Here is a 23,879-nt window from a genome sequence, read left to right as displayed (position 1 = left end):
GGAACAGTGATTTCACCTGCCCCTGTGATTACTCATGATTTTGGGGGTCTTTTGGCTCGTGGGGGCTTGCCTGGGGTCAGCCACTTAGCGATAGGTACGTGAATAGTGGCTGTGTTTTAAAGCACTGAATCAGTGGTCTGTGTGTGGCAAACAATACTGCTCCTGTAAAATGTTGCATTTTGGCTTCACAGAGATGACCTTGGGAGCCCAGCCTCCCTCTTCGTTATCACCAGCTGAATGGCTGTGCAGAATTAGAAAGCGGCCAAGAAGAACTAAGGAGGTCCTTCTGCGTGATGTCATGATGCACTGAGTGGTTGAAAAACAAGAATTGAAGGAGTGGCGGGACAGCGAGAAGAGGGACCGCAAGGAGAACGCGGCGCGCCAGAACGAAGCCACCGAGCAGCTCTGAAATGTTTTGGAGCTCCAAGTGGACACGCTCCAGGCACTACTAGCACTGCAAACCGAGCAGCTTCGTGCCCGCCCTCCCCTGCAGACCCCAGACACTGCCGGCACACTCCTGTCAACCCCCTGGCTCCAGTCTGTACCCACTGCGTTCCACTCCGCCCCCGTCAGAGCCCAGCACTGCGGACTCCCAGTACCCACCGCACTCAACACCCGTCCCTCTGCAGTTTAGCCTTGCTGAAGTACAGTACCCGCTGCACTGCACTCCAAAAGAGGAGGTTGGATATGATCCCTGGACATATACATCTTTAACCGTCCTGGGACCCCACCTCCCCCTGGGAACTTCCCTTCCCCCTCTGCCCCCCTGCTGATGTGGTTTTTTTGTTTGTCTCTCTCCTCTGGTGGTTGTTTTTTAATAAAAGAATTGTGTTGGTTTGAAAGCACTCTTTAATCTATCAATTGAAAGCAAACAGAGCCCTGCAAAGCAACAGGCAATTTTCTTAAACCTTCACAGTGCATCGTCTGCACTAATCACCATCACCTCCTAGCATTACAAGCACTGCATTCCCAAGCACAGCAACAGATATTAGTGGCTTTCAGCTTCAAATTGCTGCCTCAAGGCATCCCTGATCCTTATGGTCCCGCGCTGCACCCCTCTAATAGCCCTGGTCTCTGGCTGTTCAAATTCAGCCTCCAGGCGCTGAGCCTCAGTGGGCCAGCCCTGAGTGAAGCTTTCACCCTTCCCCTCGCAAATATTGTGGAGTGTACAGCACACGGCTATAAACATAGGAAAATTGTCATTGGCCAGGTCCAGCCTCCCATATGGCAGTGCCAGGGGGCCTTTAAACAGCCAAAAGCACACTCAACAGTTATTCTGCACTTGCTCAGCCTGTTGTTGAACTGCTCCTTGCTGCTGTCAAGGTGCCCCGTGTATGGCTTCATAAGCCACGGCATTAAGGGGTAGGTGGGGTCTTCCAGGATCACAATGGGCATTTCAACTTCCCCTACGGTGGTCTTCTCGTCCGGGAAGGAAGTCCCTGCTTGTGTCCTCCTGAACAGGCCAGTGTTCCGAAACATGCATGCGTCATGCCCCTTTCCGGACCAGCCTGCGTTCATGTCCGTGAAATGCTCCTGGTGATCCACAAGCACCTGGAGAACCATAGAGAAATATCCCTTCTGATTAATGTACTCGGTGGCTGGGTGATCTTGTGCGAGAATTGGAATAAAAGTACCATCTGTTGCCCCTCCGCAGTTAGGGAAGTCCATTTGTTCAAAGCCATCCACAATGCATTCACGTTGCCCAGAGTCACGGTCTTTTGGAGCAGGATGCGATTAATGGCCAAATGTCGCCGTTCCCACTCCAAACTGGTTAGCGACTGATCAGTAGCAGTCTGGAGTAGCCAGTTTCCACAGTGCAATTGCCACGCGCTTCTCCAACAACAGGGCAGCTCTCATTCTTGTATCCTTGAACCGCAGGGCTGGGGCGAGCTCATCACGCAGTCCCATGAATGTGGCTTTCCTCATCCGAAAGTTCTGCAGCCACTGCTCATCATCCCAGACGTGCATGATGATGTGATCCCACCACTCAGTGCTTGTTTCCCGAGGCCAAAAGCGGTGTTCTACTTTGGTCAGCACCTCCGTGAATGCCACAAGCAATCTCATGTCGTAGCTACTATGCATGGTGAGATCAGTGTTGAACTCCTCTTGCCTTAGTAGTTTAAGGAATAACTCCGCTGCCACTCATGACGTGTTAGTGAGAGCAAGCAGAATATAGGTTAACAGTGCGGGATCCATTCCTGGAGACCGAAGAGGCAGTACACAAACTGTTGAAAGATGGCGCCAAATGCAGATGGAAGCACAGGGATTGCTGGGATGTGAAGCAATGCATCATGGGGCATTGGGACTGGACCCAGGATGCCCTGCGACCCCCTCCGCCTTCTCACAACTGTTAGCAGCAGAAGAGGAAGAGGTGCTCTATGGGATAGCTGCCCAGAGTGCACCGCTCTGAATACCTCTGCAAGTGCCACAAGGGTGAACACACTATTGCGCAGGCAGCTGACAGTGTGAACACACAACAGTGGTTTCCCTTCAGCGCTCTCTGAGCGGTGCTGTACTTGCTGGCGCTGTAACTCTGCCAGTGTAGACATACCCTAGTCTGGTCTCAGCATGGAGGGGATGGACTTGTTCACCTCTGAGTCCCTTCCAGCCTTACGTTTCTGTATTCTATGATCAGTAGCCAGGTCTGATGAAGCACTGGTTGTCGTCTTCATACTGAAGACACCACAGCCCATTTCACCTAATGGTTCTCTACTCATGGCCTCATGTACACGTATAACAGGAGAGGCAACAGAATGGAACTCTGTAATACCTCACATGAGCGAGACTCAGAACTCATGAGCAATCACCCAGAACTACTCTCTGAGTCATCTTGGAGAAAGAAAGAAAGAAACTAGTCAAGGAATATTGTCTATCCCCTCAACATCCCTAGCCATTTCAACTTCTTTGTGGTCAATGCTATCAAAGACGACAGAGCTAAAAGAAGAATCTTCATTTGTCTCCAGAAGGTCATCACCACCTAACAAAACCACAGCAGTACTATAGTGAGTACTGGCCTGGGTCCTGAAAGTATTGCCTGGGCTGCTTTGACACACCTTCTGTATAACCTCAGCAGTATTGCCTAGTGGATAGAGCACTGGACTGGGACACCTGGGTTCTATTCTGGCTCTGCCACTGGCCTGCTGGGTGACCTTGGGAAGTCGTTTCACCGCTCTGTGCCTCCGTTTCCCCATCTATAAAATGGGCACAGTGATGCTCACTTCCTCTGTAAAGTGCTTTGAAATCTACTGATGAAGAGCTAGATATTATTATTATTAATAATATTTTATTTTATTACTTCTTTATAAAGTCTTCAGCAAATTTAGTTGCCAATTGCTAACAAGTCCCTCCTGAGCATGTGCAAATTGAGATTTTTCAGAACCTTATACTTGGCCAAATTTGGACAGTTTTTCATGGGAATGGCAAAAAGCATAGCCCTGACCTCCCTCCTCATGCCACACCTCCCGTGCCAAATTTCAAGTCTCTGCCCAAGCCATGGTGGCGATAGAGCTTCTCAACGAGAAGGTTGTAAGAAATTTTTTTAAATAGGCAAAACAACATATTTTTCCCAGCAGGAGAGTGGGGTGGGGGGAGGTATTTTTTCATGCTTTGTGTGTATAAAAAGATCTTCTACACTTTCCACAGTATGCATCCAATGAAGTGAGCTATAGCTCACGAAAGCTTATGCTCAAATAAATTGGTTAGTCTCTAAGGTGCCACAAGTACTCCTTTTCTTTTTGCGAATACAGACTAACACGGCTGTTACTCTGAACCCAGTATAGAAAATTTCACCCTAAACGGTAAAGTTTGGCAAAGTTATAAATAACTGAAAATGGGGTCTTACAGTGGGAAGCATTAGGCAACAGCGCACCAGCTCTGCCTATAATATGGTCTGGGGAAGGGGGGTGTACACACATATACTTAATATCCACGCACACATGCAGCTAGACTATTGTTTCAATTCAGCAAAACATTTAATACATGCTTGAGTCTATCCCTGTTCAACAAAGCATTTAATCATGGGCTTAATTTCAAGCTTGGAATTAAGCATGTTTAAAGATTTGCTGCATTGGGGCCCATATTCTAAAAATCTGCAGTCTACCTATTTCTGAACTCTGAAAAAAATTTGGGGCCCTGATCCTGGAAACACGGTCATGCTTAACTTCATTCATGTGAATATCTCACTGAATTCAATGGGTTTACTTGTGTGTGTGTAAACTAAGCATGTATATAAGTGTTTGCAGGATCAGGGCCTTAGTCTGGATTTTGGGTCATATTTATTTTCTAAACCTGTGTATTTCACCCGATCCCTATGAGCTGTACTCTTCTTTGGGTGTGGGATTCTATCAAATGCCTTTTAAAATCCCAGATATATATTGTGCATTGTTAATATGCCATCTGTACGGTGAGCTAGGTGCTACTTTTCATTTATTCTGACCTATCCCTATTTGAAGCCATGGGTTCATTTTGGCAAGCCTTAACGGCTCTTAAATTACCAATAGTCTGTTTTTAATGCGATCCTAGTTAGATTCTGTTTGAATAAACACAGGACTTAAATGAAACCTGATGTCTTCCCCCTTTATATAGAGAAATGCTATAAACCACAGAGTTGGGATTTGTGTTTGTTCAACTGTGACTGAAAAAAATATATTAACCAGCATCAACTGCTCCCTCTCAGCCATTCCTTCCTTCCTTCCATCTGCAGTGGTTCCTTTGGATGAATAGCATCCATCATTTGGGTACTAGCTGATCATGCAGAGGGATTAGTTCACATTAGTCTAAAAAAAGAACCCTCAATCCTCTCAACTCTTGAATGGAAATAGAAGGATGTGTCTTCATGAGGTTAAGATTTTTAAAAACTGGGAACCTAAATTTAAGCTGCTAAATCCATGCGTAGATTTCAATGGAACTTGCATGTACTTAAATACTTTGTGGAATCAGGGTCTCAGTACCTAAACATAGATTTAGGAGCTTAACTTTAGGCACTTGGTTTGTAAAATCTTGGTCTAAAAATGTATCACCACCACTGTTGAGATTAACCAAACTACAGAAAATAATAACTAACCTAGAGAGAAATATTGTTGTTTGTTTGCTTGTTTGTTTGAGCAGGGATATTGTGGATTCTACAGTTCTTTTGATTAGGCTTAAATTGACTTAAGATAAACCAAAATAGGCCATGCATAACTTGAAACTTGGGTGTCTACATAGGAGTTTGCAACAATTTAACTTGATCAGATTAAAAATGCATTTAAATTAAACGGTTTCATCTCTCTTGTGTGGACACCATTATACTAAGCAGTGTAGCCTAATAACTTTGTCTGGCAGAACATTGTCTTCAAATAATAGGAGTAAAATTGGAAATCAGTCCCCGGCACCTCAATGAAGCACTAACTTCAAAGCCTAATTAAGGATAACATCACTTGGGACTTTTCAACCAAATATGGGCCCCTGCCAGAGTATTTGATTACTCCACCTTCCTGCTGCGAAGCCTAATGCTAACTAGATGGGTACAGTGCTAAAACAGGATAAAGGCTAGGGAGGGCACAGGGAATGTGTACAGAGCTGGTGCATGTTTATGTGGAGAGAGTTAGAGGAATAAAATATACAGGCTTTCTACTAAATAAAGGGGAGGGGAGAGGACTAGCAATATCACACCACTAAAGCCAAGTCAACATTTAAACTGCTAGGTGTGAGAATCCGCTCACCCTTAAAATGCAGCCAACTTTGGGATGTAGCACAGCAACCAGGGGGACAACTAATGAAATGCAGTTTTGAACAAGGATGGTGGAGGAGCAGAAGGAAAATGGTGGCAACTACCTCAAACTAATCAGCTTAATTGATCCCAGTCTGTTGTATAATATTCCTTTATGCATTTATAGAGCTTTATCAGGCCTCCCCTCAATCAATTTTTATTATCATGATTGCCATTGTTTTATAAATGGGAAGAATAAATAAGTAAATTGACTGAGCAATCCAGACATGACCTGCTTTTGAAACCTTGACTGTTTCCCAAACCTCCCTGTGATATATGCTCTCCTCTGAACTCTTGTCAGATTGTCACAAACTGAATGCACTACTCCAAAGGAGGCCTAAGCAACGCCATACGGAGCAGAGGAATTACCTCACCTATTTAACATGGGATATTCCAGTTAATACATCCCAGTATGATGTAACGCTTGCCTCTTTTGCACTGGTGAGTTAGACACAATCTATCATTCACTATAATCTCCAGGTCCTCTTTTGTGGCAGTGCTCTCTGCCAGTATTACTCCATTCTAACTTTGTGCTTTTGATTATTCTTCCCCGTGTAAACCATTTGATGTTTATTCCTTCAGTCCTGATTTTCATTTTATGGCTTTCAGTTCCTTTCTCTAATTTATGAAAGTCACCTGTGTATCCTCCAAGGTGTCTGCAATGTGTTATTATTTATTATTTAAGTGACAGTAGCACTCAGCTTAGGATTGGAACTGTTATGCCAGCTGCTCTTTAAACACAGTTGTAGGCATACTCCCTGCCTGGAAGACCTTAAAATCTAAAGCCCCAGTCTTATGAAGCAGTTCTGTGTGGGCAGATCCCCGTGCCTGCATGGAGCCCCTTTGAAGTCAATAGGGTTCCATGCAGATGTCTGCAGTGTTGACTTGTGCCTGAGGCTAAAGTCTATACTGCAGACTGCTGGCATAGCTATGAAGAAATGTGATTCCCTAACTGATGTAGCTGAGCCAACAGACATCCCTAGCGTGGATGCAGCTATACAGGCAAAGCAGCACTACTACCCGTGCAACTTCTTGCTTGTGAGGGCTAGTTTTACTATACCAGTACAAAAGTAGCTTTTCCAGTATACCTGCCTCCGCACTAGGAGTGCTTTTGCTGGTACAGTATATCAGTATTCCTAGTAAAGCCATGGTCTAAGAAAACAAGTGATATAAGGGGGAAAGAGGAAGGAAACAGCAAAATGTATACAATTTTTTTTGTACAAATATATATAAAAATTCCCCTAAGTCTAGAAAAAGAAATACAAATCCTCCTCCTTTTGCTGGCAGATTTCCTATAGGTGTTACAGCAAAAGCGGGACTTATGGAAAGATTTAAAGGAGTAAAAGAAAACATGTGTGAAACTTCAATAAGGAAAGTTAGTTCCTATGTAGCCTACATGGGATCTTTTGGAAAACTGGGACCTGCCTACAAACATCAGTGGACAGGGCCAAAATCCATTGGTAGCCAGGGAAAGTTGTGTAGCATCATGTTTCTACATATGGTTGTTAGATTGGAAAGAGGGCCAAGACATGTATTTACTCTATGAACTTTGATAGGAATTTTTATTAAATCATTTGAGAAATATGAAAGGTAATTAAAGATGATATTGCACAGAGTTAAGATTGCACGAAACGGCAACGTTAAAGTTTCCACAGCAATTTTCTGGATGCACAGTGCATTTATTATCAGTAAGGTCACAGTCACTTAGTAATGTCCTGATTCTGAAAGGGGAGCTGTGCCGGGTGAAAGGTCTGCATGTTTGGAGCCCATTGCTGCCTCATGTCTACACTAGTGAGCGTACAGCTGCACTGCTGTAAGATCGCTCGTGCAGAGCTCTCCCATCGACATAATAAAACCACCTCCCGCCAATGTAGCATTATCCACAGCGGCACTTTTGTCAGTGAAACGTATGTCGGTCAGAGGGCTGGTTTTTTTCACACCCCTGACCAATAAAAGTTTTACCGACAAAAGTGCGGGTGTCGACATAGCCTTAGTGTTTGCAGGATCTGAGCCAGCAGTGCTCCTGCCCCAGGGTCTTCAAATTAAGGTCCTAATCCTGCAAAGACTTAATCATATGCCTACCTTTATGAACTGTGATTAGTTCCATTGAAGTCATGTGTAAAGTTAACCTTGAAGTTACCTTAAGTCTTTGTGGGATTGGAGGCCATAGTCTTGTCAACAGTGGGAATTGTTACTGGTATAACCACCTGTATGGGAAGTTATTCTGGCCTGACACTGGCTCTTTCCTTGTTGTTGATTTTCGTCCCCTTCCCAAGCGAGATAAAGGCCACCTAATCAAGGCCCTCCTCCCCCAATAAGAATGACTACAGAGGGCATAATATTATATAACACTACTGGTTTAAAATCAGGTCATGTCGCAGGTCCCCCCCCCCAAATAATTTTCCCATGTGCACACAGGTGCTGTAACAATTTGTCGGGGGGCGGGGGGTGCTCAGAGCTCTTGAACCAAACTGTAAACCCTGTACATGATGGTAACCACTGCAAGCCAGGGGTGCCTCTCCCCAGCCCGCCCCGTTCCAGCACCTGGGTGTAGACAAGCCTGGGGCAGGGAACAAACAGCAGAGCCAGCGAGATGCAGTTGCAGGAGGCTTGGGGGGGGGGCGGCGGACACTCCCGCACTTACACCCCGGCTGCCCAGACGCGCCCAAAGCTGCAGCGGGGCAACCCCCACCACTTGCTCCCGGAGAGGCACCGTTTCCCAGCGAGGGCAGAGGGCGCTCCGCCAGGGCCCGGCCCAGCCCAGCGCCGGCCGGGGGCGGAGGGAAGGGGAGGAGCGGGAGCGGGAGCGGCTCCGGAGGCAGCACAAGGAGGAAGGCGAGGAGGGAGCGAGACCGCGCCGCGGCTGCTGCGGAGACCTGAAGCCTGGCAGGGAGCCCGTCCCGCGCGGTGGCTCCAGGGGGCAGCAGCGGAGGGTGGGTGAGTTACCTGCGGGGGTGCGCGCAGCGAGCGCGGGGGGAGCCCGGCCGAGGCAGCCCCGCGGCTCTGGGAAGAGGCGACGCCGGGCCGCTTGCGGGGAGTTTCCAGCCACCGTCCGGCGGCTCTTGCCGCTCCCGGGGGCGAGGGGCTCGCGGCAGCCGCGCTCTGTGAGAAGCCCGGGGCGGGGGGGGGGGGGTTTGGGGAGACTCCGGTGAGAGACAAGTGTTGCTGGCTCGCTGTGAAGGGGGGGGGTTCCTCTGCCCCTCGGATTGCGGGTCCCCCAATCCGCATCCTCCCCTTGTTTATAGTGACACTGAGATGCCTTCCCCGTGGTGCCTTCCCCCATGATCCGGGGATGCCTTTTCAGAACCCAGAGCAGAGGCGGCCGATAGTTATTGTAGGACCGTGCAAAATAAGAGGGCGGGAGCGTGAGATGTGCGTTTATGGGCTTCTGTTTTTCTTTCCAGCGGGACGATGCTGAGACAAAACCTCAGATCGATGTCCTAGAGGTCGCGCCGGCGAGCTTAAGTGGAGGGTGTAATTGCTGTTAAATGCCTTGAGCTTCGAGTGTTTTTCTTGTCTGTTTCGTCTACCCGGGCGTTGTTTTGGTTCCCTCCTTGAATCCAAGGAGTCAGCAGCACCGTGCCGTGACTGCATTGTGTGTGTGTATATCTAAATATAGTGCCGGGTGAGGTGCGGGTCTGCCGGGCTAAGGGTGAGACAATATCTCCGCAGAGTTCACAAGGGGAAGGGTGAGGAATCTTGGGGATCTGAAAAGTCAGCCTCGGGTATGAATGAATGATTCATTTCATCCCACAGAAAACTAGGGGCATATGACCGCGTGTAGTGATTGTGGCTTTTAAACAATATTTTGGATGCCTGGTGAGGTGGCCTGAGTGGGTATGTATCTTGCTTAAACAGCAAGCGAATACTTTTAAAAGCGAATACTTTTCTCAGTAATATGGGAGGAGATTGTAATATAAACATATCCTCAATAGTTTCATTTCACTTGAGCTGTGTTTCAAAAGTACAGTTGTAAATAAATCTGTGTCATTTTAAAGGAATGATAGCATAAGGTGCAGACTTGTGCTGCATAAACCTCACCTGAAGAGACTCCCATAAAATCTTGGCATAAGATAAACAGGCTAAGTGTATTGGACAATTTATAGGAGATCCAAGTGGCCAGTAACCCATGCTGGGAAACCTTTACTAATACCTAATGCACATAAGAAAGATCTAACCCTTATTTCTGCCTCTGAACAATTTTGGACTTTGATGCCAAGTTTGCTCCATTGGCACTAGGACTAATGGTTGAGGTGGTGGGGATGTCTTCTTAAATAAGTATGGCTGAAACAATCAGTTGTAGGTTTTTAACCCTTGGTGACAGAGGGAAGGGAGTGCTGGTTTATTAGGGAGCATCTATTAGCACATTTTATTACTAGCTCCCTGTCAGTTGCTTTTTCTGGTTATGATAAATGCCTGTATAGTTTCGTGCTTTAGCAGTCCCTTTCCACTGAGCTTTTTGAAGCAGTTATATGAATTCCAGGCACATGGTATCAGACTGTCACAGTGCACCTCTACCCCCAGCTTGTTTCGGTAGCGGCTGGCTTTGCATGTTCCAGCAGTTACACCACTGAGAATTTAGTCAACATTTGCACCTGTTACTGTGGCACTTACAGTGAGATGTCATTATAAAAAACAGAAAGATCTTACTGAAAGGGGCAGATCTGGTCTACACTGTAACTTTTGATGATGGGGGGGATGGCTAAACTATGTGTTCCGCATGGATCGTCTTGCAGTGAAGATACTACAGCCCATGTGTTAACCATGTAGCCAAACTATGCTACAGCACTGCAAGCATCTAATGTTCTAACTCCCAATATGGTGGTAGCTACAGGATAGATGGGACTTTTTATGTTTATCTTTGCATAACTGGATATTTTAATATGCAAGTTACATCTGTGATAAGCTGTAACAAAGCCAAACTTTTAAAACGGTTTAGTGTAGGACTGGTACTCTCCACAATCCTAGGTGTTTCCGCTTAAAATGATCAGCGGTGAAATAGCTCAGTAATGTTTAAGTCGTCAGTAAGGGCTGGGATTTTTTCTTTTTATTCTAAAGGTGTTGAGTACTTGCAGTTCCCATTGACTTCCGCTGGCATCTGTCTGCTCAGCACTTCTAAAAATAGGGCAATAGATGTCACTTTTCACTCCATTGAGAAGTAGAACAGGAGAGGTACACAGATACCTCTGTGTGTGTGTGTGCACACATGCTAAGACAGCACTGCATTGGTTCATGCTCCAAAGGTTTTATTCACTACCAGGAAGCTTAGAAACTTGTCTTTTGTATGTAAGCTTAAATTCTGCATGCTCTGAGAAACCAAAACAATGTTGCAGCCAGTGCTTGACTCAGTCTGATTGCTAGTTAGTGTGAGTGCAGAAGAAGAAAACATTACAAGTATTTTATCAAATGGTTTAGCAATGGAACAGCCCATAGGAATCAGTTTCACTCTTGCACATCTTTACTCTGGCCATGTTATTCTTTACTACTGTTCTCCCTTCTGTAGATTTATTTATGGTAACAGTAGCTCCTTCTCTCCCACTTGGGAGGACAAGCACCAAAGCACAACCACAGCACATTTAGTGGTTCAGAGAACTTATCTTAAAGTGTACTGTCTAGAAAAGCCTAATAACCCTTTAGCTGAGATAAAAAATATTGTTCCCTTTATAGAAAGGACTTTACATTTTTACACTGTGTTCCTAACTGAATTCTAGCTTTGTCTTTGGTTCAGCCCTGCACTATTTCCCTCCCCTCACTGCTTCCTCACCCCAATTATTATATTAATGTTCAGCCATGCAACCTAGAGGAAAATCTGTAAATTCAGAGTGGGGAAGTAGTTATCTGCATTTGAATAAGTTCTGATGAAACTAAACTTGTGTGTGCATGTGTGCTTCTCTTTGGGAGTTGTCTCTTTTAAGCACTAGCAAATGCTTGTTGTCATGTGGTGTGTCTGTGCAAGGGAATTCTGTATCATCTTCTCGGCCTGTGCTGGAAAACAAACTTGCAAACAAAAGTTCTCTAACAAATTTTATAGTCACAATGGGGACATTGTGAGCAGAAGGGAAATAATCCACCTCTGGCCAAAAGGCATTGTTATGTTCTCCTTTATTATTGCAGCCGTGAGGAGGAGTATTAAAGAAACTAAATCACTGCAGTGAGGTGCCTCAGTGTGACTATATATTTACTTAGAAAATGGGCACAATTAAGGGAGCAATCCAGCTAAGTTTTCCTGTGACGTGTTAGAACAACTACATGACTCAGGTATACTTATCCTTCTTGTTTTTGTTAATTAATAATCTGTTTTCTAAATGGGAGAACATGTTCCAAAGTGTGTGGTTTTGTTGTTGTGAGATCATCACATGCCTTCAGTATGTAGCAAAGCATGGGGCCAAAGGTCAAATGCTTTCATCACTCAAGAAGTGCTTATCTCACTATACCTGTACACCCTGTAATAGGTTGTTCCTTACTTTTAAATATTCATAGACCAGTAGCCAGTGTTGATGATGATCTTTTCAGAATCAGAGTCTCTGTGTTCGTTAAAACCATACTTTATGAATGTTGACTTAGTAGGTGTGAATGTGAATCATTGGATCAAAGTCTCCTTGTCTCTTTTAACAGAGGGCCAGGATCCACCTTCTGTTGAGCATGGGAACTGCTACCAGTTACTAGCAGCTGAAATAAACCAACAGATGAAGTCTGACAGCATGTGCTTGTTTCTCTTCAAATAAGCCCTTGTCAAGACTAAGAAAAGGTGCTTTTTTCAATCAAGCAATCTTGAACTGTGTCCACATTGGTGTTAAGTGAGGTTTTCAGCTGAATTAAAGTAGCTGATTAGAGCTAACTAGTGGGGGGAAGCACCCTTTTTCCCTAAACTAGACAAGTCTAAAAATCACTGGAAGAAAATTCAGCCCTGGTATAAACAAGTATAATTACTATAGATCCTGATGACGTTGTACTTGCTTTTCCCACAGGTGAATCTGAACAATCTTTGCTTATCTTTTGGTTTAAACACTGTTTTTGCATTGATAGAATTATGGGCATGATTTAAAAAATACCCCCAAACCTTGAATAGTTATATTAATACATCCCTTAGTGTGGATGCAGTTACAGCAGTGTAACTTATTCTCCTTCTCATATGGCAATAAGCCAAACTAGTGTAAGCACTTTTATACCAGTATAACTGCATTCATACCAAGAAGGGCTGTATTGCTTTAACTGCATCAGTACTGTATAGTTAAGGTGGTACAGCTGTTGTATGTAAATAAGCCCTTAGAGGAGATACTAATTTGTACTATGTATATTGTTTGTTTTCTCTCATGAGCGAATTCCTCACTCTTGCCTTAAGCTACAGTAATTGTCTCTATCAGTCATGAAAATGTAAGATCTGCCCAAGCGTGGGGAAGGATTATTAACCTTTGCCTTACTTCTGGTGAAATAAGATGCTAATTTCTCAAACCAGCACATAGCACTTTCCTGCATCAGGAAGGGAGACATTTGCTCATAAAATCCTAGTTAGGACAAGTTCAATGCAGCTTTTATAAATGCTGTTACAGGTTGTAGTTGCAAATCACAACCTGCTTGTCAGTTGTGATTATAAAGGGGGAAATGGTGTACTGAAGTTCATTGTAGCTTTCACAAAATGAAGACAAAGCATGAACCAGCATTTTAGTATAAAGAGCAACATCTCTCGAATTCAATAGTATCTTGCTTTTGTGAGGTCACGGACTTGCCCCAGGTGAGCTTGATGTTCAAAGTTAGTACCATGTACTTGGCATTAATAATATAATATATGATTGTAGAGCACCTTCTGTAAAATGATCTTATTGTGAAAAGAATCATAATAACCCTGTGAAATAACAAAATATAATTACCCCCATTTTACTGATACGTGGAGAAATGAGAGAGTGAGAAATTAAATGACTTGACCAAGGCCACACAGGAAGTCAGTGGCAGAACCAGGGCTAGGCTTTAACCTAAGCTAACCTCATTTTTATTTCCCTGTTGACCATTGACTACATTTGTATCCAGCTTTTTATAAAGCTCTCTGTCACTGCAAACAAGTGGAGATCCATTCCTATGATAAAAGTGTGCTGGTGAAACTGAACTTTACTTTTTGGCCCTAGTCAACTGATTTGGGTCATGGTTACAAAGGTTAATGCCTCTGTCACATTAAACTGGGTCAGTATTCATGGTATTAGTCACATTAATTACTGTTGTTATGACCCTGTGGTTATTTTTACGGCTCTGAGGGTGTCCTGTGGCAAATTTCTTATATCTTTGTCATGGTGAAAAGCAATTTCATGATGTTGGCTGTCTCTAAAGGTATGTAGACAGGAGAGCAGCCAAAACTTCACAACATACAGGAGAAATGAACAGCCCATCCTTCCTCTAGGAAGTGAGGGAAGGTTGGTGTTTGGGGCGGAAGTCGGTCATTGACTTCAGCAGGAACCGTTCGTGGAACGCTAAGCACTTCTGCAAATCCTCCCCTGATTCCATCAGTTCAGTAAAACTCAGTCTGAGTAGACTATATCTATCTTTCTTTGCATTTAATGTGCTTGTACTTAGAGTGCAAAGCTCTAGGCACTGGGTCCAGCAAATTCCTGCAGAATTCTAAATGTTTTGAGTCAGATAAATTGTTTTAGGGCAAAAATATACTTGTTTTTTATTTGGATAAAAAATAACCCAGACTAGGGAGGTGTTTATCAGCGTGTGCCTTAACTTGATTGTAAGGTAGAGCTATTAGGAAGAAAATCCATATGAGAAACTTTATGGAGGGGAAATATATTTTGAGCTACCAAATAGCCCCTACCTTTTACTCATCCAAACACCAATTGTCCTTTTCTTCCAGTCCAGCTGCCTGATCATAAATAATGACATCAAAAAGCAGCTATTACTTCCCATGTAGTGTGCTGTTCAGGAAAGACAGTATTTCATTGCATGCTTTAGCCAGACTGAGGCCACTCTGCTTGCTTTTCAAGTAAATTCATCCTACAAATCACTACAGAATGGGCAGCAGGCTGAACTTCTCCAGGATCTTTGGAGGCTCCTGATGCATAGTTACCTCTAGAATAACTCTGCCACTGATCTGCTTCATCAGCTGGCCAAATCTCAATGATATGAACCCTTCATCTTTGATTTGGTTCAGTTTTAAGATAGTTGCATCTAAGTGAAGTTCATTGAACCTTCCGAGAAGTGCGGTGTTGGTGTTTTAAAGAGGTTTTCAAGATGAACAAACAAGCTGCTTGGAGAACAGCTGTACTTGTGAATGAAAAACAAACAAAAACAAAAATACACAATATTAAAGGGAGACAGCTGAGATGAAACGATCACATTTAAAAATAATCCCCTTTCCTGTGCTTATAACTGAAAGACTGTATACTCTTTCCTTTCATTGATAGTTTACTCTTTGTAGCTTTCTCTTCTTGGAGGATGAAACTGATGAGAATAGTTTCACTTTGTTTCTATTCGCTTCCTGTATTTCAGTGTCTGTAGCTTTTATTGGCATATCTGTTTTGACAAAGTTGATATGTCCAGTATTTGTGTGCGTGCGGAGGACAGCACTCCAAGTACAACAGTATGGTGGGACTTACACCATGTGGTTATTTTTGTAATTTATTCCATTTCTGGTCACCAGGAACTAATGCTGTTTCTACAATCTTGTTCTCATCCACTGTAGTACAATACTGGGGTGTTTCTGTCACCAACAGCACAGAGGGAATGCTCAAACTGTTTTGATCAGAGGGCTCAGATATCCTGCTTTACTGGCACTGTAGTAGCATTCTGGCTGATTGTACTGAAATCTAGATTATTTTTTTTTGTCCTGGTTTTAATCATTCCAGCCCAACACCTTTGTGTGGCCTGCCCACAAGTGCTTGTACAGTGCTACTGTGCTTCTTCAAAACAGTGCTTCTCTTTGACATTCAGGAAACTGTTCTCTCTGTCTCCTTGTCAGCTGCTTTTGCGGGGGGGGGAGTGGTATATGGAAGTGGGATGGAGCAGAAAAAGTATTATCGCTTGTATTTTTTTTTTTTTTGGAGCGTGGGTCTGTTACGTGTAGTTGCAGCATTTCAGTATTGACAGGACAGGAACCTTTTTTTGTTCCTTTTCTCCTCTTCGGCTGGCAGACTCTTGAGAAAATTAGCAAAAAGAACAAGAGGACTTGTGGCACCTTAGAGACTAACAAATTTATTTGAGCATAAGCTTTCGAGAGCTACAGCTCACTTCATCGGAACTGTAGCTCACGAAAGCTTACGCTCAAATAAATTTGTTAGTCTCTAAGGTGCCACAAGTACTCCTGTTCTTTTTGCGGATACAGACTAACACGGCTGCTACTCTGAAACCTGAGAAAATTAGGTCACTTGTTTGCTCTGACAGACATATTTACACACAACGTAGCAATGTATGGACTTTTCTAAAAGAAATGGAAGACATTCCAATGACCCTGTTTAAAAAAGATGCCCGGACTAATCAAGGAGCCTACTTTATTACCGTATCTCAGTTCTGATGGCTAGAGGTGACTGTACCTCTAACCCCTTTAGATTTTAAATCATTCCATGTTTACGCCAAGAATGAAGAAAGAGTCCTCTCCTATGCTCGAGGAAAAATGGCTTTATATCAAAATAGAAGTCTTTATCTGTTCAACGCTAACCTAAGAAATTCTTTCCCCCTTTCAGCCTATTATCTTCTGCAAGTAATCTGTCATGAATTGTACATATAAGTTGTACAGAATCACATACAATTCTGAAGTCCTCTACAAATTTTATTTAAATCAACAAGTGGCTCAGTTACTAAGTTTTACAACATGTTTGTTAATATTGTGGCAGGACAAAAGTTATGAAAACCTGTGCCCTCTGTTGGATGGAATACTTAGGCGTGTGTGTGCATGATTATGTCCCGCAGCTACTGCCTACAGAGAGTTCAAGCCCTAATACTGCCACGCGATGTGAGTGTTTCCAGGTTACAGACAGTTTTATTGTGCTAATCTTTTAGTACAGACAAGGGAATTCTCACCTCTGATCCCCCTTCTGGCTTCAGCAGTGATTGCATTGTGATCTCTCATTATGAATGCGAAATGCCACCATTTACAATTTGGTGCCCTTTTCTAAGGAATAATATTAAATATATCTCAGTAGCGTAATACAGAAGAAGAAACCTTGGATATCTCTTGGTGTCTCTTTAAAGTCATTTTGCATCCATCAAGTCACGTTTCTGGCTGAGAATTTAGTACCCATTCTTGTTATCATTCATTCCTATGATGGCTGTCACTTTAAGCTTTCAGAGACGGAGGTCGCTCCTTCTTGCAGTGTGCTTAGTTTGTGTGTCTGACAGCACTCCTAGCTAGAATCAGTAAGTGCTGCTTCCCCAAGCCCTTGGCCTGCGCGCCACTTCCCGCAGCCCCCATGGGCCGGGCACAGCGAACCGCGGCCCGTGGGAGCCGCGATCGGCCGAACCTGTGGACGTGGCAGGTAAACAAACCGGCTCGGCCCGCCAGGGGCTTTCGCTGCACAAGCCGTGTCCCAAGTTTGGGAAACATTGGTCTAGATGATACTTAGTCCTGCCTTGAGTGCAGGGGACTGGACTAGATGACCTCTCCTTAGGCCCCTTCCAGTTCTGTGGTTCTATGATCGTTTAAGTCTCCTCTGAAAGTAGCATGACCTATTGGATTTCAAGCTTGGCCAGGTAGTCTTTCATCTCGAATTTTCAAAAGTTGCTCTCTCTGGCTGGTAAACTATCATTTTTGGTGGCACTACAACCGTGTATGAAATGTTTGCACTTGTCACAAATACGGACCAAAGAAGTAAGATAAGGGCAGACTTTGCGGTCAAATCTCTGATCCTTCCTTCCTGTCACAGTTAAAGCTCATTTTAACTTGTCCACACCATTCCCCAGCTGGAAAAGATAATGTTAATGTTCTTTAATACAGCCCTCGTACTCCTTTGCTTTTACCAGCCCCAAAGTTTATTGCAGCCTTTATCCCTTACCGAAAGCCTATTTTTACAGCATGTTGGGTAGCGAAGCGCTGAAAGGAGATTGTGGCCTGAGTCCTGAAGTAGTTTTAGGGAGGGATGATTGCAGATCTGCTTCCTGTATAGGAAGGTAAAGATTCTGTGATCTTCCTTATGTTCAGTCTTACTGTCTTCTGGCTGACGTAGTGCAATGTGAGTAAAAATCAAAAGTGTGTTAGTACTGTGGTGTGCCTTCCATCTGTAATTAGGTTAGTACTAAATTCTGAAGTGACTCCCTCTACACAGACACAGGCTGACTTTATTTTGTAGATATGATGTGCAAACTGGCCTCTTAAAGAGCAAAGAAAACAGATCCTGTCCACTGTGGTTGCCAGTGAAAAGCTAATTCTCTTCAGTGGTTGAGGGTTGGATCAGATTCACTCAGTATTAGAGCTGGCTGGGAATTTTTTGACAAAACAATTTTTTTGTCAGGAAATGCTGATTCATTGAAACTGAAACTTTTCAAGGAAACATCTGTTTTGATTAAACTTTCATCAGGAAAGTTTTTCAGGATTGAATTGAGAGAGAGAGTCTGATACCCCACAGCTAATTAGCTAGCACCTTAGTAGTTCGGGCACTTGGGATGTGGGAGACCCAGTTTCAGATCCCGGCTCTACCTGATTTGGAATAAGGACTTGAATGTGGGTCTCCCATATCCTAGGTGAGCTCCCTAACTAGTGGGTTGTTGCCTATTTTGGGGAGGGAGGGGTGGGGATGGTACTGTATGGGTATGTCTCTTTCCCACGTTTTGTGTGAAAAATTTTCAGAGGTTTCTTTCAGGTCCAGGGTAGAACAAAACCAAACTTTGAAAACTTCAATTTTTTTCCCCCTACAAAATGGAATTCTTGTTTTCTGGCCAGCCCTAGGCAACAATGTGGACGCTTTATCTGAATCTTTTGGGTTTGCCAAATTAGAGCTGGGGTACTGCAGGAATTGCTAGTTTTGCTCATGTCTTTTCCTGCTTCTGACATTACACTCACATGAAAGCTGTTCCTATTATTTATCAAGCTTGAGATCCCATTATGCTATATGTTCTACAGACACATAGCAAGAGCAAGTCTCTTCCTGGAAGAGTTTGCAAATCTAAACAGATGAGACAAAAGGTAGAAGAAAAGAAGTATTATTCTCCTTTTACAGGTGATGAACCAAGTTATAGAGGTTCAGTGACTGGCCCAAGGTCACAGAGGAGGTCTGTGTTGCCAAGCCAAGAAAAGAACCCATATCTCAGTCCAGGGCCTTATTCACAAGACGGTCCTTCATCCTAACAACAAGAAGTGTTTTTTAAAGTTAACCAAACTTTTCCAAATTTTAGTAAAAATGTTCAGTTTTAATTTGGGTGAATTTTTTTCGGCTGCATGACTTCTTCAATCCCAGCTCTAATACTTTCTTCTTCTTTTAAAATCCCATTCTACTTGCTAGAGTGGACCAATATTTGTAGATACTAAGACACCCATCCTACTTGTTTCTAGACTTCATGGACCAAACTCTGCTCTCTTACTTCTATTAATCTCCGCTGAAGTCATTCTGTAGGCAGAATTTGGTCCCAGTTATACAGATCCAGGGGAACTTGGAACAAAGTAGAATGCCTTTTATCTGTACCTCCTCGCTAAATACAGCAAAGACCAGATCAAGGTTAATAAACCATGCTGGAAAAGTGCATATGTTATGTGAGTCATCCTCTTGGATAGACCATATTTATCACAATCACGCTTTGATATCCTCCATTTTGTCACATGGACAATGTGTTCTGTGTCACGTTCACTTACACCGAAATCCTTGTCTGTCTGGATATGCTGTATACAGTGCATCTTGTACTCAGTACAGCTTGACATTTTATTGAGACAGAACTGAGCTGTCTGGGGCAGGAAACTTCTCTAAGTAGTTTAGAGACAGTCAGTACACATGACATCACATTCCTTTCCACCCACATATACACCTTTGACCTAGTGGTTTATAACATTGTTAATAATCAGCTATTATGATTTGAAGGGGTTTTTCCTCTTCATATAGTCACTGTATTAATTTTTCTAGGTCTTAAATTTAGATCCCATTAGAAACAAACTGACCTGAACAATGCTGGTGGCACTCGTGCTAAGAACTAGGGCAGGTGTCGGCAACCTTTCAGAAGTGGTGGGCCGAGTCTTCATTTATTCATTCTAATTTAAGGTTTCGTGGGCCAGTAGTACATTTTAACGTTTTTAGAAGGTCTCTTTCTATAAGTCTATAATATATAACTAAACGATTGTTGGATGTAAAGTAAATAAAATCAGAATAAAACTTTGGGTCGGAGTGTACACAAAAGTGAAAACACAGAATATCTTTACATAGTATCTGCACTTCAAATGGCCACATTTCATCCAGTTCCTCTCATAAACTTCTCTTATTCCTGGGACCACGCTAGCCTGGCAGACAGGTTCAGAGACAGTCTTTCAGAATGCTTTATCCTTCCAAAGGCTGCTGTGAGACAGCCTGCATATCGCCTGCTGGGCATCCATAATAAAGGCATCTTGTTTTGCAAGAGTTCTGCACCTTGCCACCTTCTGCTGTGGCACGTGCATTATTTTATTTGTTTTCCTCTTTCCTCCCAATTCACTGTGCTGGAAAGAATCTGATCACTGGTTGAACAGCTGCATGGAGTAGCTAAAGTGACTTTTCAGACCCGGAGCCTCCTCCCCCAGCCCGTTTTGATGCTAATATCTTTTGGCATTTCGAAAAAGCGGGATTAGTACAGGTCATGTAGGCCAGGAGCCTCCGTTCACTGTCCCTCTCTGCTAAGCAACGGAGTTTGGCTTTCTCTTATTGTTTACTTGCTGAATCTCTTAGTCTTCTGTTGCTTTGAATGCCTCCATTGTCTGGACATGCTGCCAGAAGCAGAGTGTCTTTGGCTCTGTGTGCAGTGCATTATGTCCCCAGGAATCTAGCTAATAACTTAATAGCTTCTAGTCTCTACTGAGCTCACTCTGAAAAGTGCTTTGTTATGAGTTGCAGAGCACACAGATGGAGAGAAGCTACTTATCTCCAGGCTGTCACATTACTACTTGTTCTCGAAATCAGGTGCCTTCACAGACTGAAGAGTGCGGCTTGAAAGAGAGTTTCTTTCCATATAGGATTTGACACAATGGAGAGAAAAGCAACAGCATCTGCACTTACAATGACGGTTCAGGGGCATGAAAGCTTTTCATAGACTCACGCACACGTGTTCTGCCAACCCACATGCACAGCAGCCGGTGCAAATTAGCTATACCACTTGGTCTCCCTACCTTGTAATTGCTGAGAGGAGTGGAAGCTGTGTGATACCTTACTGCATTGCAGCTCTGTTTGTTTGATCTCAGAATGTGACGTGCTTGCTAGATCTTATTGCGTGTTAACTACTATCCAGGTAAATAGAAGCACATTATTATAGTTAAACTTGGGTATGTCGGTAACTTGCAATCAAGGATGAAAACCAGACATTTCCACTAACTGCCAGAGAGCAGCTATTCCAAGAATGATTGTGTGGAGGAGGTAGGAAATTCAGATTTAAAATAATCAGCTTTATCTTCTGCTTTCCGACATACAGTGTAACTGAGAAGGCTTTGGGTGGTCAATACACTCCGCCCTCCCTGGTCAACTTTGATGTCATAGTGCTGATTGATTAAGGTAGGGTGTAGGGAGGATCTTTGTCTTTTGTTAGGTAAGAGGCTTTGGTTTTCCAGTTGCTGAGATTCTACCTTATAGAAAGAAGGTCAAGTTGTCAAATTCAAATCTGGACATTGGACACCCAAAAATTTTAAAATGTTCAATACAGTTCCTTCGCTGTTCAGGGGCTAGTTTTTGCACCCCTTATTTTTGTTGATGAACCCCTATTCCACAGGTAGCTCCACTGGCTTCACTGGGATTACTGGTGTAGTAACTTACTAGTGAACAAGAATGAAAGTACTGTAGTGGAATTTTCCCCTAAATGTTGATGGTCCAAAATTTTCTCCTTGGCCACATATGCAGGGGTCTTATTGGGCAAAGTGAATGAATACTCATCCAAGTATGCTGCAGGCAGAATTTGGCCCCTCATGGATTTTTGCCACTATATAGCAAATAGGTTTTATAGAAAGAGCTAATTCATAAAACATTCAACAACAGCTCTTTCCCCTCCCGCCCCCGCTGCTAACTACCCACTGCCCACTCGATCCCATTTCTAACATCTGCCTTCTCCCTGTAAGATGAGAAAAAAAAATGGCAAAATTACCTCATAATCGTAACTGATAAAGCAAGGGCACCACTCGCAATTGGTTTTACCTTGGAAGCAGGGCAGGTGTAGTAGGATTTGTGTGAGAGAGAAGATCTAGCTTTTATCACTTTGTGTCAGGGTTTTATTTCCTTAGCGTGCTGTTGTGCTACGGTCTTTTGAAATGGGTGTCAAAGGCCTGTTCTGACTCTATTGCATGTGTCTTTTTTTGTGCCTTCCTTCAGGAAAGTATGCCACAAACGCCTCCCTTTGCAGCTATGTTTGACAGCAGTGGTTACAACAGAAACCTGTATCAGTCAAAAGAGGACAACTGTGGAGGACTCTATTACCATGACAACAATCTCCTATCAGGGTCTCTGGAAGCCCTCATCCAGCACTTAGTACCCAATGTAGATTACTATCCTGATGTAAGTCTATACACCCTGCAAATTAAATCAGCTGTGTTTGACACACCTTTGAATGGGTGGAATCTGGAGGGAAAAGCAAAATGTAATTTTTGTTACTGGGAATGGCCCTGTAATGGGGGTGGGGTGAATGATGCCAACCACTATCTAAATGGCTCTGCTTTTGCGAGTCTCAATTGAGCCCATAGTAACAAAGTTGGTCTTCAAAATGTATTTTATTTTTTGCTGTGCATCCCTGTTTACTGATTGCTATGCCCAACAGTGGCATTGCATCTAGCTCGGATTTTGTTTCTTGAGCTATACTCCATCACTCTGCTAGAATGAGTTATGTGACCTGTTAGTTTAGGTCACAAAGGTTTACTGCAGAGCAAGGGAAGAAGAGCTGAAATTGTGCTCTGAGTAATTTCAGGTGCTGGACTTCTATATACTGTTATCACAAAGGGATAATCAAGCAAGCCCTGCCCTGCCATGGGCCAGCCTTGTTTTTGTCTACTCTTGCATAACTAGGCTCAAGTAATTGCTATATAATACTGTAGTGGCTCTGGAGAGCTGACATTCGTTACAATTAAGTGCTCAACTCTGCAGTAGTATCAGGCATTCTCACCACCAGCCATACACAAAGTTGTGCTCTGAATGATAAATCATGAAAAATTGAGTTGAAAGTAATGTCGTAGTGGGGAGTATGAAATGCATGATGATTTTGCCTCTTTCTGTCTCTCTTTCCTACAGAGAACATACATATTCACCTTCCTGCTCAGTTCGCGGCTGTTCATGCACCCATATGAGCTAATGGCCAAGGTTTGCCATTTGTGCATGGAGCACCAGAGACTAAGCGAGCCTGGGACTGACAAGGTTAGGTCTCTTGCTAAACCTGTTAGGTCTCATTTTGTAAACCTGACTCAAAACTCTTTTTCCCTATGCCAAAGTAGAACACTTCTGATCAGTGGGTTTGCTACAGGATTGGATATACTGAAAACCAGTCATTACCAACTGTGATTTGCGGCTTGATCCTGCGCACGCTGAAGTCAAGGGGAGATTTTGCCACTGAATTCAACAGTGCAAGATCAGAACCCTATCAAATGAAAACAGTCTCTGCTGAGACATTTGTTTCATTTCCAAAATCCCAGTGCACTATAAGTAACTTTTTTAGTTTTAACATGTTTTAATAAAAGAAAGAGTAGGAAAAAGAAATGCATATATTTAAAAATATATATGATACCATACCTTAAAATGCATATGGTACTAAAGATGTGCTATATACATCTTGACATACTAGACTGCAATCTTGCAAAGACTTAAGCACATGTTTAACTTTAAGCACATGAGTGTGAACTCAGTGGGACTACTCGCCTGCTTAAAAGTTAAGCACATGCCTGAGTTTCTGCAGGATTACTTAGATAGTAAAGCTCTTTGGGACAGGGACTGTCTTTTTGGTCTGAACAACAACTAGCACAATGAGGTCTTGATCCATAACGAGGCTCTTAGGCTACCACAGTGTAAAT

General features: G+C 43.4%; 1 protein-coding gene across 4 annotated transcripts in view; it reads left to right on the top strand.

Annotated features, from left to right (window-relative positions):
• Positions 1-23,879, top strand: part of RASGEF1B (RasGEF domain family member 1B) — a 337,481-nt gene that overhangs the window by 289,786 nt on the left and 23,816 nt on the right. Inside the window, exons 1-4 of one of the 4 annotated variants that reach the window (XM_073340492.1) lie at positions 11,911-12,007; positions 12,365-12,497; positions 22,198-22,380; positions 23,107-23,229. In XM_073340492.1, the coding sequence (XP_073196593.1) occupies positions 22,204-22,380; positions 23,107-23,229 (300 nt within the window). In that variant the 5' untranslated portion in view covers positions 11,911-12,007; positions 12,365-12,497; positions 22,198-22,203. Of the gene's footprint in view, positions 1-8,566; positions 8,687-11,910; positions 12,008-12,364; positions 12,498-22,197; positions 22,381-23,106; positions 23,230-23,879 lie in introns of those variants that run through there. The other 3 variants (XM_073340491.1, XM_073340490.1, XM_073340489.1) reach the window with 3 other exon arrangements.

Source organism: Lepidochelys kempii, chromosome 4, assembly GCF_965140285.1.
Source record: "Lepidochelys kempii isolate rLepKem1 chromosome 4, rLepKem1.hap1, whole genome shotgun sequence".
Lineage (NCBI taxonomy): Eukaryota > Metazoa > Chordata > Testudines > Cheloniidae > Lepidochelys > Lepidochelys kempii.
This window is presented reverse-complemented; position numbering and strand designations above follow the sequence as displayed.